Raw genomic sequence first — 15,655 nt, 5'->3', positions numbered from 1 at the left:
CTAATTACCTGTCCAACAGGGAAGCTGTTGGGATTGAATGCTTCTGAAGAGTGGTGGGTAGAACATGCTCCCTGACACCATAGTCTATGGTGCAAGCACACACACATTTACACATTTTGGTGGGAGCTTGAGGCTGCAGGCAGTCTGCAGAGGGGAAAACTGATTCTCTTAATTTCGACAAATGAGCAAAACTTTACTGGGTTTGCCAACTCTTTAATGTAATTACCACTGCCAGCCAGCACCACTACCATCTGTATTTAGTCTGAAATTCAGCCAGTTGGTTTTCATCCAGTTCCACATCTCTGCCAGATACTGAGAATTCATGGAAGTGGTTCATGTCCTCTGAGAAGGTCTACATCAGAGCAGCCTGGAGTAGAGGCTCATGGTCCTTTCTCTGGGCCACAGTGAGCAAGAGCAATTAAAAACCTGGAATCCCATACCTGAGAGTTTCCAAGGAGGGGCAAAGCCTACCTCAAAATGCCAGCCTTCACATACTGAAGTCAGGGAGAGAGTGATTTTAATGAAACTTGTTTAATCAAGCAGTCCTGAGAGCTCATCTCCTGCTGATCTTGCCCCAGTTGATGTAGGATCAATGGCACCAGTCTGCTGTTGGGCATCGCATGAGCCAGATACTGCTGTCCTCTCCCAGTCTGAATCACAAGCAGCTCTGAGCCACCAGAGAAATATACTTGGTTTTGTTGATTTTTCTCAGGAAATATTGTAGAAGGACAAATAAAACGGAGTGCTGGGTGTATAAGAAAGCACCCAGTTAGACAGCCTAGAAGGGGACACATGTTGCATATGTGCATTTCAAATTTGTTATTTTAAATGTTCATTAGGAAGATAATTCAGAACAGTCAAAAATATTAATATTAATACTGTCATAATTTTGTGGACACACTCTGCTGAGTGCAGGAGGGAAAGGTATAACTGAACTCCTGGAACTGGCAATTCCTGCACTGTTGATATCTGTGTGAGGATGTTCTTTCTTGTCCTAAATTAAATGCAGATGGTTTTAGGTGTCATTCTACTCATAGGTCACCTCCAGAGTTGCTTGATATATGAGGCTCTGCTTCCTGATTTAGTTTTTTCTGGCCACCAAAGTTAACTCATATCTTAACATTTCATGCTTCTAAAGAGCAGGAATGTTTCTACCAAATCAGAACAATGGGCTGTTGTTTCTTTAGTGTGATAGACTAGTAGTGTCCTCATTCAAGATTCTTAAAATAACCACTTCTTTTCAATCCCTTACTTTAATACAAATCCAAATACTATTTGCAAGTGTCATCAAAGACCTAGTCAGACTTAAAATCCCAGGAGGAATTTTGGTATTTAATTATTTACACAATTGTGCCAAAAGAGAAGTATAGTGTAATGAATGTTTCTATATGTGGGGTTTTTTTTAAATAATTCTGGTTTTGATGCTTAAAGAAATTTGCTTTTAATGTCTGGTGCTTTATTTATTCCTGATCTAAATGGGTCTGAAGCTGGAACCTAGTAGAAGTTGTACTCATTTTCACCAGGGTGAATAGCATCAATAGCTGGGTTTTTTTTATTTCTTTTGAACACAAACCAGATCTAGTTGGAAATCTGTCTCAGTGGTTTTGCTTCTGCTAATCTCAGCTAGATCTGATTTGAAAATTATTGATGAGAATTTTGTTGTTGCTGACTGATTCACTGTAAAACATTTTTCTGTTTTGTAAAATATTTAACCATTTTACTTTGAGATCTGATATATATGCTGGTTTTATACATTACAGTTATATTGATGTGAAATAGGATTATGTTCTTTTTCTAAATCGAGACAAACATGTTCTCCTGTGTTTCCATGTGTCCATACCTTTTTACTCTTACAAAGGAACTTCATGCTGATATACCACTATTAAATAGGTTTGATCTTACCAGCATTTAAAACAGTATAGTTCTTGTGTAAATTTAAAACTATGTCCTTGAAGGCTTGGTCTGAGTCTGCACAGGTGGATTCATACTCTGAACTGTAGTAGTAGTGAAACCCATGCACACACCAAGACCCCTTGACTCTGGTGCCCTACAGCATTCATGAGAATGGGACCTGGTGAAGGGATCTGAAACATGCAGGAGAGCTTTGGCACAGTCCAAGGAGGCTCACGGTCTCAGGATGGTTACCAGAGCTTCTGATGCCCCCGTGCACCATCTACATGTAACCAAAAGTGCTTGACTCCAGTTGCTTTTGGTGGAAATTAACAATTTAATTAGATTTGATCTCAAGTGATTCTGTGCAGTGTATCTTGCATTATGTGACTAGAAATATGATTCAGATACCATGGGCTATGACAACCTGGCACTGTTGCTATTATTACAGAGTCCAGTACTTCATTGGAATTACTATATATATAGAGCAACTTCAGACTGTTTTTCTTAACAAACAAAGAGTTAATTATTTTGTACTAAATAAATACCAGAAGTTTGGTAACTATCAGGAGTTTGTTGTTGTTGCAGAATTTATTCCCCAGGCTTTCGGAATGCCTTTGTCTCAAGTGATTGCTAATGACCGGGCCTACAAGCTCAAGCAAGACTCTCAGAGAGAAGAGCAAAAAGATGTTTCAGATTTTGTGGCCTTTCTCTTGCCATTTGGAACTAAAAGACAGAACAAAGAACTTTCCAGCAGTAACTCATCTCTCAGCTCAACCTCAGAAACGCCGAACGAATCCACTTCTCCTAACACACCTGAGCCAGCGCCACGGGCAAGGAGGCGTGTAAGTAGACACATCACAGTGGGGTGTGTGATTCTAGGTCCAGAAGGTCAAGCTGGACCAGGAAAACCCTCTTGTGTGTGTGGAATGTGGAATACTTTTTGTTTGAATAGTGGGTTTTGTCCAGATGGAAGTCAGCATCATCAACATCAGAAAACTCTTTAACTTTAGTGGAGATCTTCTTGTGTTGATGCTGGTGGATAAAGGTCATAGAGATCTGTGAGTCTGTAACAGATCACAGAGAGGCAGAGAGATTATCTAGAGGTCTTCCTGTTTGCTCCCTTTGTCTACCTCCTTCTAAGTCTTTTAGATCTAACAAATTCCATCTGTCTTCAACCTAATTTTTTCAGCAGTTTTAAAATCTAAACCTATGTGTTTGATATTTAGAGGTATCTTAATCTAGGTCTAACTTGATAATAAGTCTGACTATTAATCCCTCATCCTTATATTAATAAAAATCCTCATGGTCTAACCCATATCATATCCTCCGTGGTAAGTAAGGAGTCGTCAGACTGTATTTGTACCAGGGTCTTCAAAGGATTTTTCTTCATGCAGGCAAGGAAGATGCCTTTGACAGCAAAACACAGAGTGGTGGGTTTGGGTTGAATATTAATCTACATGTAAAATTGATCATTTTTTAGCATAAATCTGTTCCTTGTAAGTAAATTTTAAGCTCTGAACTTTCCAGTTCTACAGTTAGTAATTTATTTTTGGTTACTGTGGAATAGAGGTGCTTTCCTACTTTTTGATTTCATTTGCAATGGAGGAATAAAATAATTTCATAATAAAACAATTTGAATAAAACCCCTTTTAAGAAATCTGAGCAAGAATTAAGGCTCTGGAAAATAAAGTATTTTCCTAAGAACCTCACCTTCTTTCATCCTTAAGATAAAACCTGCTTCATAGAGATTATCTGTTGGGCTTTTCAAACCAGGATTTAAGAGGGGTAGAACTGGAGTAAATTGCAAATTAAGAGAAGGAAGAAGGTAGGTCATGGGGCTCTTTGTCTAGTTGCCAGCTGAAGCTTGAAGTGTCTATATTCTGATGCAAAACTGAAAGTATGACGTTTGCAGTCTTGTATACTCATTAATTCACATCTGTTGGTCTGTGCAAACCATATGAACAAGCATTTGTGTTCATACAAAAATGCAATGTAACTTGACTAAGTGTAATAAAAAATCCATGAACTTCTTTCAGAATTTGGAGTGACAAAAACTTCACTGTATGTACTCACTGGCTTCAGAACCTTTTTCATAGGAGAGAAAGATAACTCTTGTGTCCAGAGGTGACTCATCTGCTGTTCTTTTCACAAAGATTTGATTATACTATTTCTGACATGTATCTGACCAGTGAGCAAGCAGAAGAACATGGATCCTTTGGTACATCCACAGAGATCCATCAGGACCAAGTTCCTAGAAGATGAGGGAGGGTTTTGCTTGTTTTGTTTCTTTGGATAGTTGGGGATTTTTTTGTCAATACTAGCATTGCAGCTTTCAGAGTGCAGAATTGGAGTCTTTAGTCCAGTCCGTAGCTATGAGGATGTGGTAGGACATGCTTCACCTACAGAGAAGTAAGGTGGGCAGTATGACATGAGGGAGCTGGCATTTTTTGTAGGGAATGAACTTAGCTAAGGAATTTTCAATTATTTAACATTAATATCAATTCATATCCCATATCTTGTCTGTCTTAATAATTCTGTTTATCAGTGCACTTACTCCTCTGCCCTGAGCTTATTTAGGGGATGATAAGGAAGCCTGCACTTACCTTCTATCTCTTGAGCACTGTTTTCAACTGACAAATGCTTACAAAAAGAAGCAAAAATAATGTGTTAGTACATGCAACTGATACCATGTACTAACCAGTTTATCACAAAAATACTGCACAGACATCTAGAGTGGAGTCCTCTTAAACATAAACTGGAGGGATTGTTTATCGTTGCACCATTCACTTCTTTGCAACTGTGTCATTCACTTTTGTGTATTTCAAACACAAAAGTGAGTCTTCAAATACTCAGCTGAGACTTTCAGTAAGAGGTAGAAGAAGGTAATGCTGGCTGCAGAGCCTATGGTGTGAGTGCTGTCATTCTCTCTCCAACAGCTTGACAAAAATCACTGTTGCTGCATTTTCTGTGTAGGGTTTTTGCCCAGCAGTTGGAAGTTGAGACTTTAAAATGCACTTTCCTTCATCTTTTTTTGTGCTTAGCTTAAAACTTCCCCTGTGTATTTAGGTTTTGAACTTGTCATGGGGAGTAGGGACTGGTATCCATTATGTGCAAAGGTAATGCCTGGTAAATGGAACTTGATTTTCTTAAGTTGCTGGGCACTGCAGTGTGTGTGTTACTGGACCTGGAACACCGGGCAATGGTGTGCAGTCTCCTCCTCCACTGTTCCTCAGCAGTCAGGTAGGTTTGTCTGAGCCCAAAGTAATGGGTCTGGCTGAGCTTGAGCTGCATTTGTGGAATATGTTGGTAATGTTTTCTTGTGCACTTTGTAAAATCAGAGCTGGCCTGCACTTGGTATTGCCAAGCCATGACTTTGGTCACTGAACTCAAGGTCACTCTTCCTAAAGCCAGTTAATCCACAAATTTGATAAAATGCCCAAAGACCACGTTGAACTGACTGTATTTGCATCTATTTTAGGGATCTGAATCCGATTTAAGTGCCTCTGATAATGATTCATGAGGTGAGGAAAGGACCAGTAAAGGCAGGGTATAAGGGCAGGCACCTGTCACACAGGGGCTGCAGTGATGGGGTAGGATTTTCAGTGCCAATTGATTCATTTGATGTTTGGAATGCCAAACTCTTAAATAAAATCAAAATATCATTCAGTTGGAATTTTACACACATGGATCATAGCCAGAGGTTCTTGTTTGGTCTGGAGGGGTTTTTTGTTTGTGTTTTTGTTTCCTGTTGGCAGGAAATGGTAAAAGGAATCGAGCAGATGTGCTTTTGAGAGACATTAGAAATAAAGGTCAAAAGTTGCATTCTAAAGGGTCTAGTAATTGTTTATAGTAATGTGGGTTAAAAAAACCCTAAAAACTTCACTGTGCTTCATTTCTATATCTACTATGAGTTACAAGAAATAGAACTATACCTGATAAGTAAAATGTTTTTTTTTTAAAGTATTATGAACTAGAAATTTATCAATGAGTTTAAAATCTCAGTGGACTTTTGGTGAGTTTTGTCTGTGAGTTGAAAATCTTCATAAAGTTCAGTTGCCTAGGTTGATGGAACAAAATACTTCTAGAGCTTTGAATTCCCTTCTAAGCAATTGTTCATATCTCATTTAATAGACATAGTGTTCTGACTAGCAGTCTATAAATTGCCTGTCAGCTTTTAACAAACTATAGTTGTCAGAAAAGTTTTGAGTAGGAATTTACATTTTCATTATTAATTCTTAGGATGACATGGTGCATCCCTGTACAGTACATTTTATGTTATAGTAAAATTGATGCTTTGTTTTGGAAAGAAAGAAGATAGTTTACAACAGAATTTTTAATAGGAATAAACCCTGAATTTTTTCTTTGTGTTTTATTATTATTATTATTATTATTATTATTATTATTATTATTATTATTATTATAAGACTACATGTACCCTAGAATGTTTTTGCCTCATAAGTTTAATAAGACTTGAGAGAAATGGTAATTTTGAAGTGACACTAATCGCGTGCTTTGAAAAACAAAATGTCCTGTTTTTGAAGTGTGAAAATTGAAACTTGCCAGAAACCTCTGGCTGCTTGTGCTGCTTTATCCTTTACAGACTGTTTTAACTTCTGCACCTTGCTGTAATTGAAACCTGGATTTCAAAGCTTTCATTGGAATTTTAATTATTTTAAAATATTAATATATGTGAAATAGAATTATTTAAAAAATATTACCCCTCAACTTCTCTGGTGTATCTTTGTTTTGTGATAGAGTGGGATATTTCAAACTCCACAGCTGTATGTATTTGTGGTATTAACTGTTAACTGTATATAATGTATGATTGTAAATAATTTTGCATAAGTTTCACTGATACAATGGTCCAAGTTACAGAAGAAGTAGGCAATAGATTTAAAAATATCTATATATCTCCATGCATGAATATGGTGCTTCTGAGGTGCACCCACAGACCATGATTCATCCCTGCCCGGCAGTATGTGATGGCTTACATCAGTAAAAGATGGAGTGAAAGAGTAGAAAGCATTTTATCTTTTCATTATTTTAATTTGTATTTGTTGTAATATGATAAGAATAACATTGGTGTCATAGCGATTTTTCCTATGCATTACACTGGTATTATAACTTCATTGATTTATAAAAATGTTGTAGCTAATTTAGTTTGTTTAAGATGCAGGTAGTCTTTGTTGGATCACAGTCCTGTGGTGCTGAGATGTCCCCAGCCCTGCTGATTGTTCATGTGTGTGTTTTACAGGGCGCCATGTCTGTGGACTCTATTACAGATCTTGATGACAATCACTCACGATTGTTGGAGGCTCTCCAGCTCTCTTTGCCAGCAGAAGCCCAAAGCAAGAAAGAAAAGGCAAGAGATAAGAAACTAAGCCTGAACCCTATTTACAGGCAGGTTCCTCGGCTTGTAGATAGCTGCTGCCAGCACTTGGAAAAGCATGGTAAGAATATTTTGTTTTCCCAGGAGTGGCAGATGTATTTTTACTGTAATATAAATAAATGCCTATTTTGAGAATTATGCGCTTCCATTTGCAAGGGCATCTCTGAAAGCTAGACATTTTCCCTCCTGTTTTGCTGCTTGCTAAAAATACTGTCTCAAAAGTAATTATGTACATGATAGCTTCCCAAACTGAAGATCTATGCTACAAGCTTGTAAACTGGCCTATAGAGCACAAGGGATAGAGTTTTTTCATAGAGATCTTTTACTGAGGTGCTCAGCACTGCAGAAATGACTCTTCACACCCCACAGGTTTACCTGTACCTTCAGAATAAAAAGTCTGAAATGTGCCAGTCAGTCTGGATCTTAAGGTGTGAGATCTGGATGAACTATTTATACTCTAAGACTTTTGATATTTGAGGATGGGGATTCAGAATAAGAAAGAATTCCATGCTAAATATATTTTAAGCTCCAAGTAGCCTCTTCCTGTTCACTGTAAGGCTTGAAGACTGAATACTCAGTTTGTCTCTGGCTAGATTCCTCCTGACCAGCCTCAGGAAATTCAGACTGCTGCCAGTATTCTTCCTATGTGTTCATGATTGTCCAGACACAAGCCTCCCACAGCTTTACATAATGCAGAAACAATAGTCAATCTAGGTATCTGCTCACCATCTCTGCCAGTGTATCTCAGCCTTGTAAAGTTTTTTAATGATAATTGAATAACCTGGCCACAGCAAGATGGAGTTACCACATGGCCAAATAATCAACAAACCATAAAATAATGGTGATTGTTAACAGCAAATAATGTAATTGATGCTAATTTCACCAGCAAGAAATTATTTACTAACTCTGAATAAAAGGCTTTTGCAGATGAGGGACTGCAATTTAAAAAACAATGCTGAGCTTTCACAATTCATAACTGATAACTATCTTCCTTACAAATGTATCAAGAAGCACTGCAAAAGATAGCCACTGTTAGTCTTTTACAGAGATTAGATACCATGGTTGACAAGTAAGTATGGGATGATTAAATTTGAGATTAATGCCTTCCATCCCTTTAAGCAAAAGTAGCTGAGTTTGAAGAACCTAAAAGTATCTAAGTCAGCCAAAAAAACCATCCAGCTGAATAACACTTGGATACTATGAGCTTATGTCACCTGATCATCTGTGATAATTTTTTTAATCCTTTTAATGCACTGTCATAACAAAGTTATTTTCTATTTGATGCTCTTTATGGAAATATTTCCTTTACATTTAAATTTCCTTTTAAAGGAAATTTATGATGGGTTATTGTGTTCTGTTTAAGAGTAAACTAAAATATACCACAGTGCAATAATCTGATATAATCTGGGGAAAATTCTTCAATTTTAAATTTAATCTGCTGTCCACAAGACAGTCATTGGCACTGAGAAAAGCTTAAAGATGGTAGAAGATGAGCATTGTGGCAGCTTTATTCCAGGCTATATAATGGACCAAGTTGCTGATTCTGAAAATACTTGCCTATATGCATAAGTCCTTTTTCAGCAAAGGCATTTGTTTCACGAGGTAATTTTACACTTCCTGTATGTCAGTAGAGATTAGAGCTGCAGAGTAGCCCTTGTTAGACCATAAACTTCCAAGTTTATAGATAATTTCATGCCTTTTGCAAAAGTGTATAACCATGTAAAATTATGTTATGTTCACAGGCTCTTAAAGCTCTAAAATTTCCACTTATATTGTCATTGCTGAAGACCATGTCACCTCTCAAATTTTTCAGGTCCTGTTATTCTGCAAGATATGTCCATTTGAGAACCATATTATAATTTGTTGTATTTGTAATGGCTTTCTAAAGGGCTAGAAGAAGGTTTGAACTGAATTTGAAATGAAAAATGAAATGGCAGGCAACTCCAATTTCCTAATCACTTTAAGTCTAAATGACACACTTCTGCACTTTGCCTAAAGTACCACAATGCTTCTTCATAGCTTTCCCTCTATATAATAGCTTTCTATAGTTCCTACCTTATAAACTGCACACAACTTCCTGTTGAAGTTCTGCCCTCTCATAGTCTGCCTAAGTGCCCTATTTATGTACCTTTGAAAGAGACTCTGAACTTTGTCTTGTCAGGAACTTTAGAGCCAGTGAGTTACCCTAAACACCAGCTTCATCCTGTATCCAAATACACAGCTCAATACACACATATTTAGTTGTTTTAGTGTCAGTCCTGGAAGTTACACCTCCAAACCCTGAGCATTGCCTCAGTCTCTGCATACTTTGGTTCCTCATAGCAGTGGCATATCCAAAGTGACATCACAAGAAATGTCACAGAGATGCCATTTTGCAGATAAAGTGTGATCCTTAAAAGCCACAGTGGATGGCTTCTTAATCACAACCCAGTCTTGCATGAACATGGTAAGTAAACGTTTGTGGAGAAATATGTTGCTGTTTTATTTATTCTTATAAGTACACACATAGGTCAGAATGCTTTGGTTCAATGCACTTTTCAGGAGAAAATTAAACAATAAAATAGTGCTATGATGTGTTACACTTGCAGGTCTCCAGACAGTAGGAATATTCAGAGTTGGAAGCTCAAAAAAGAGAGTAAGACAGGTGAGTGGATATGGATATGGTTTTCTTTCATCAGCTATGATACAAACAAATCTGATTCCATAGCTTGTTATTTTTTTCCCATCTGTAGCGTGGTGAAATTTAGGCTTTCTGAGTCAGTGACTTCACTGTTTTTTTGATGGCTCATAAAAGGCTATTTCCAGTATCTTTTACATCTGGTGAAATCCTTGTCAGGTTCTCAGCAGGTTAACAGTCTCTGTATGTTTTGCTCTGGAAAAGTAGCACAGGGTTGGAGATCCAAATAAACTACAGTGAAGAAATTTTCCAAAGGTCACACTGCAGGGAAAAAAAAATCTTGGCTGTTCGTTTCATCTCAGAAACAGCTGAAGCTCCCAAAGTAAACTCAAACTGTAAATCTTGTTTGGAAAACTCACAATATGAGAAAACATGCAAGTACAGAACAATCTCTTTGACCCTAAGATTGCTGCTCCTAAATATCACCTTTCTTTTACTCTGATTTCAAGGTCAGAGCAGACCCTTCCAACTCTTAGTCTCAGCCAAATTATGAAAAAGCAGAGATAGCGTACAATTTGGTTCCAGAGGTAAAGTCAAATGTGGGTGTTAGCTCCTAGGTATATCTACCTGCACTGTTATTCCCAGAAGCTGGGAACACATGTTGAATTAGACCAGTGGAGATAGTGGTTTAGTGTTTGCATGATGCATAAGAAGGGGATAAAAAGATACAGGAAAATATCCCTTCAGGGAAGTTAAGACCAAAAACATCAAACAGAAAAAAAAAGGCAAAGGAAAGCTTGACTGCATCTGATCCCAGAATTTATAGTTCTCTGCAAAAAGTTGCAAAAACTTCATAGTGTAATGTTACACTGGAAAGTTACCTTGAATAGCTAAACTGAATTGATTTTGGCTGGTAGGACAGTATAGCCTCCTGAATTGTAGCTCATTCTCCAGCACTTTCTATTCCTGAGTAGCTGGTGTTACACTAAACTAAAAAACATCTGCAGAGGCAGTTTTCAGATCAACACTGAACTAGATAAAGTATTGAAGTTGTCTCACATTTGCATTGCAAGCTTGAATGTCAAAACGTACATAATCATTTAGGGGTGAGTACAATTGCATCATAGATCTGGGGAAAATGCAGAGAACTTCTATCATTCACTTGTAAACTAAACCTTACTCTAAACATTTATGACTTCAGCCACTTTTTGTTCTTTGTTTTCAAAATGTGAGGAAATAAAGAGATTTTGATATCTGTGTTTTTTATTGCATAGACTAATTTATAGAACTAAGTAAACTGATGTATTTCATTAAACAAAAAGGAAGCATCAGCTTGGCTCTTGTAGTCACAGTAATAATTGCTGTCAACAAGAACACATGGGAAAGTCTTGATTCAATTAAAATTCCACTCATTTTCTGAACCATAGAAAGCCAAACCCAGCACTCGGATTTTGGTGTGCTTTTGCAGCTGTTCATTAGTTTTTCTTATGTAGAAAGTAAGCATATTCTGTTTTCCTTCCTTCCCCAATTAGAAAATGTCCTTTTTCAATTGTAGTTTGTTGCAGTAAATACATAAGTAAGTAGATGCATGTGCCAGAGGTGGTTTTGATTGGTGAGCAGGAAGAGAAAACATAGAATCTGCATCTCTTGCAAACCTCCTCCTTCATGTTCAGTGGGGTGTAGGACAGAGATTCCCAAGCTTGTGTTGACTCAAGGTGGTAGATCTGGTACAACAGGATGCCAGGTACCATCTTGTGTCTGGAACTGATGCTTGAGCAGAGCGTTGTTGCCAAGATTGTGGTGGGCAACCCTTGATGCTGGGCCTAGTGACATTGTGACAGCTTCAAACCTGAGGATGAGGAGTGAGATGGAGCTCTGCTCTCCTATGAAAGAGAGCAGTCTGTTCTCTTTCTCTCTCATCGCATCTGTTCCAGCACAGATGTCCTCATCTCTCATAGGATTCAGTGGATGCTGTAGTTCACCACTTCTATCTTCCCAAAGTCTGAAAGTACTCTGTATAAATGGAGTCTGAAAGACTTAAAGTTGAAGTGTACAATGAACAGTGTTAACAGCCGTGATACCTGGGTCTGAAATGTGCCACATCTCACCAAAGCTTCGATGATATTTTGCTGGGTAGGACATCTCTAGGTCTCATTGGATATCAGATCACAAGTGCCATATTCAAGTTTGTAACAGCAGTTTATGATTTAGCCAGCTATTTGGGAAGTCTGAATTCCTGATGCAGTGCTAATCTGTTTCCTCAGCTGCTTTTGGGCACTTAAGTGCAGAAACAATCTTCTGGATTGAGGTAATTTGTGGTGCTCTGCAGGGATGTTCTGCATTTGTCACCAGTCTAGAGAGTAGAATTAAGCTGGGAATGTAGTCCTCAAGTTGGCACTGGAAAATCTTTGACCATAAATCAAAGAATAATATTGGATTAAGAACATATTCTGATCTTCATAGTAATTATTTATTATTAATTAGGACTGATATTAATAATGTTAAAAGTGATCCTAATAAATTAGAATGGAGGTTGTGGTTTTTAATGAAAAACTGTCACACCCAGTCTCTGCTGAAAACAAAAGATTTTCACACTGAACACACTGAAAATAGATTAGCACATGAGCAAGATTTGCCACAAAGTTTTACAGGCATATAGTTTGCTTGTGACTTAGCTCCTATCCTCTCTTTGTTATGTTTATAATATTACTGGTGAAGAAACGTAATAACTCAGATTTCTCTTTTTATAAGGTTTAGCTGTAATCACTCTGAGAAAATAGGTGACATAGCGATGCCTCATGATGTTAGCAAAGGTACAAATTTTTTCTAGGAAATAGTTTTAAAACCTCTTGACTGTTTTCAAAATGTAAAAAGAGTAAAAGGTGAAGCTGTCAGCCTGAGGAAAGTATTCTGCTCTTGCCTCTGGAAAATCCCTCTAGAAGGGCAAGCTTTTACCTTTGAATAAGGTGTGTCAGATTTGGGAGTGTTTTCATCTGCCCTTGGGAAGTGTGATGCCTTTGAATTATACAGCATTTGTCTGAGGACCAAAGCAAGGGAAAAAAAAAACTTGCGATACCTTGTAATGATGTTAGCTTGCTGTTTGTGAACTCTGTAATGATGATTACTTAATGAGCATAACTAAATTAGGAAGGCAGAACGAGGTGTGTGTGAAGGAATGCTGTGAAGTCTGCTTGCTACCTGTCTTTACATACAGTCTTAAATCACAAGAGAAATGGGAATTTGGTGGATATTAACATGATATTACTAATAATGTTTTTCTACAAAATTCTTAAGTGTTACAAAATGCACTTTTAGTCTTTCTGGTTCCAGGGATAATGCAGTAAGGTGATAAAAGAGCCTGTCACGTAATTTTCTTTATTCTCTCTGGTTTCTGCCTTTGCATTTCTTGCATTTCTGCAAAAATTATACTTGGATACGTATTTTCATACAAGAGTGTCATATATTAGCTGGAAAAAAAATGTATTTTATTACAATCTGGTACAAACATTAGGTTATATCTTATGGAATAAACAGCAATTAGATATGAATTATATCTTTGATCTTAGCAAGGATTAGTCATGCTCAGTCTTGAAAGTGAAAATAAGTATATCTGGTTCTTAAAATATTTTCTGTTTTGGGAGGTATTAATGGGGGACAATAAATGACTGTGGTTTTCTCTCATGATTTTTTTCAGTTACGTGAAGAGTTTGACCGAGGCATTGATGTTGTATTAGATGAAGAGCACAGCATTCATGATGTTGCTGCCTTGTTAAAGGAATTTCTGCGTGACATGCCTGACCCACTTCTCACCAGAGAGCTTTATACACCTTTCATCAACACTCTCTGTGAGCTCTACAGCATCTTGATTTATCAATTTTGCTTGAATTCCTTGATCTCTACTAATTGTCTTCTTTTATTCTGTTCCTTTAATGCTCTGGCCTTGATTTGCACCTAATGTTTGCATAATACACTATAAAGTATTTAGTATATTTAATATACAATAGTATATATAACATAATACAATATAATGTATAAATGTTATATATTAATATAAATAATATAGTATATTCTTTAGTATAAATTTACTGAGGTTTTGGTTTTACTTCTTGGTTTTTATATTCTATAAGTATAATCTGGAAAACTAGAACAAGAAGGATTTCACTAGCTATACATATTTTTGCATTTGTAAGGATGGAATTCATGTTGTGTATTAAAACCTGACCCTGTCATTGATCCAGCTGTGCTAGGTCACAGACTCCCATTTGAATCCTTGTACCTTAAAATTTTTAGGTCTGTCTACTGACCAAAGTTCCAGCTTGGCTTGAAAAATTCAAGCTTCTTCATTTCTTCATTTTCTTTCATTCATTCTCCTTTGATGGTGTTCAAACCTTCATATTAAGTACTCCCAATTGTGTTGCCTAAGACCCAAGTGCAGACTCTCAGGGATTTAGGAAAAAGTAAAGTTGGATGTTTCAAGCTTAAGCAGCTGCCTGGCCTGGGTTCTTCAGATGTTTTCTAGCCCTCATGTCTGAGATCCTGCCTTTGTCCCACCTTCGTCACTGGCTGCCATTTAGATGGTAGGTGGTTCAAGTGGTGGTGGTAGCAGAATATCCTTTACCTCTCTGGTTGCTTTCCAATCTCCTGGTACTTTTGCAAGATGAAAACTGTTAGAAAACTGATTTTAAATGGCTGAAGCATAAACCTGATTGGAGTGCTTGACAGCTACTGTATATACCAGTAGCTATACCTAAATGAGTGGAGTAAGTAGAAAAGTAAGAATATTTGCATCCAGTAACAGTGATGGAGTGTAAAACATGGATTTTTGTCTCTTTTAGGATAAGAAAAATCCTATGAACTTGGGAGCAAAATGTTGACCAACTAAGGCAAAAATCCCATAGCAGTAGTTCTTATAGTTTTGATATTTCCTTAGAGTTTTCTCTTTTTCTTCTGATTTGTAAGGAAAATGATGCTTAAACAAAGCTATTCCTATACCTTCTTTGGGTTGGGATCAGTATATTTGTTCTGCTTTTAGGTTAGTTGGAGTGATTTCTTAGAACATATTTTTTCCCCTCTTAGTATTAGAGCCAGATGAGCAGCTCAGCACCTTACAGCTTCTCATTTATCTTCTACCTCCTTGCAACTGCGATACCCTTCACCGCCTGCTGCAGTTCCTCTCCACAGTAGCTGGCCATGCAGAAGACACCAGAGACAAGGATGGCCAAGAGGTAAGTCCTGGTCACTTGTGTCCTTTGACTTTACTTAATTCATGATCTGACAAGAGCTCTTCAAAGCCTTGGAACATACACAATGGTGGTATATCCGTGGAAGACAGAGACTTAATCTCTTTGCCTGCACTTCTGCCATTTGTTTACTATGTTCTTAGGGCTCTGAAGGTTTAATTTTTGTATGACTTAATCAGTAAAGCATCTACCACTTCCTTTGGGAGATTCAGTGTACCAGCCTTGCTGTCAAGAACATCTAATGTCATCCATGCTTCCCCTGCTGCTTTGTTTTATCCCATAATAGTCTATGGGAAGAGTACTCAGAAAAGGTCAGGCATGCAAGGATATTCTTCTTAATTTTCTTTTCATTCCCTGTTGGGGCTTTTTTTTTATATCACTTTTGGACATAGCAGTTCACTTCTGGGCTCTCTTAGCTTCCTTGTGTGCCCTGGGTAGTGGAAAATAAACAGAGGACAGTAACTCCAGCTGTATCCTTGCAACTAACAGACCTCATCAGTAGCTGGAATCAGGGCT

The 15,655-nt window shown here is 37.5% G+C and overlaps 1 protein-coding gene across 13 annotated transcripts in view; it reads left to right on the top strand.

Annotated features, from left to right (window-relative positions):
- ARHGAP6 (Rho GTPase activating protein 6) overlaps positions 1–15,655 on the top strand; it is a 308,982-nt gene that overhangs the window by 274,997 nt on the left and 18,330 nt on the right. For all 13 annotated transcript variants that reach the window (XM_085584543.1, XM_085584540.1, XM_077781592.2 and 10 more), the window contains 5 exons: positions 2,479–2,735; positions 7,148–7,343; positions 9,871–9,926; positions 13,594–13,744; positions 14,976–15,124. In XM_085584543.1, the coding sequence (XP_085440669.1) occupies positions 2,479–2,735; positions 7,148–7,343; positions 9,871–9,926; positions 13,594–13,744; positions 14,976–15,124 (809 nt within the window). The remainder of the gene's footprint in view (positions 1–2,478; positions 2,736–7,147; positions 7,344–9,870; positions 9,927–13,593; positions 13,745–14,975; positions 15,125–15,655) is intronic.

This window comes from Lonchura striata, chromosome 1 (assembly GCF_050655825.1).
Source record: "Lonchura striata isolate lonStrDom1 chromosome 1, ASM5065582v1, whole genome shotgun sequence".
NCBI lineage: Eukaryota > Metazoa > Chordata > Aves > Passeriformes > Estrildidae > Lonchura > Lonchura striata.
Note: the sequence above shows the minus strand (reverse complement) of the source record. Positions and strands in the feature narration are given on the sequence as shown.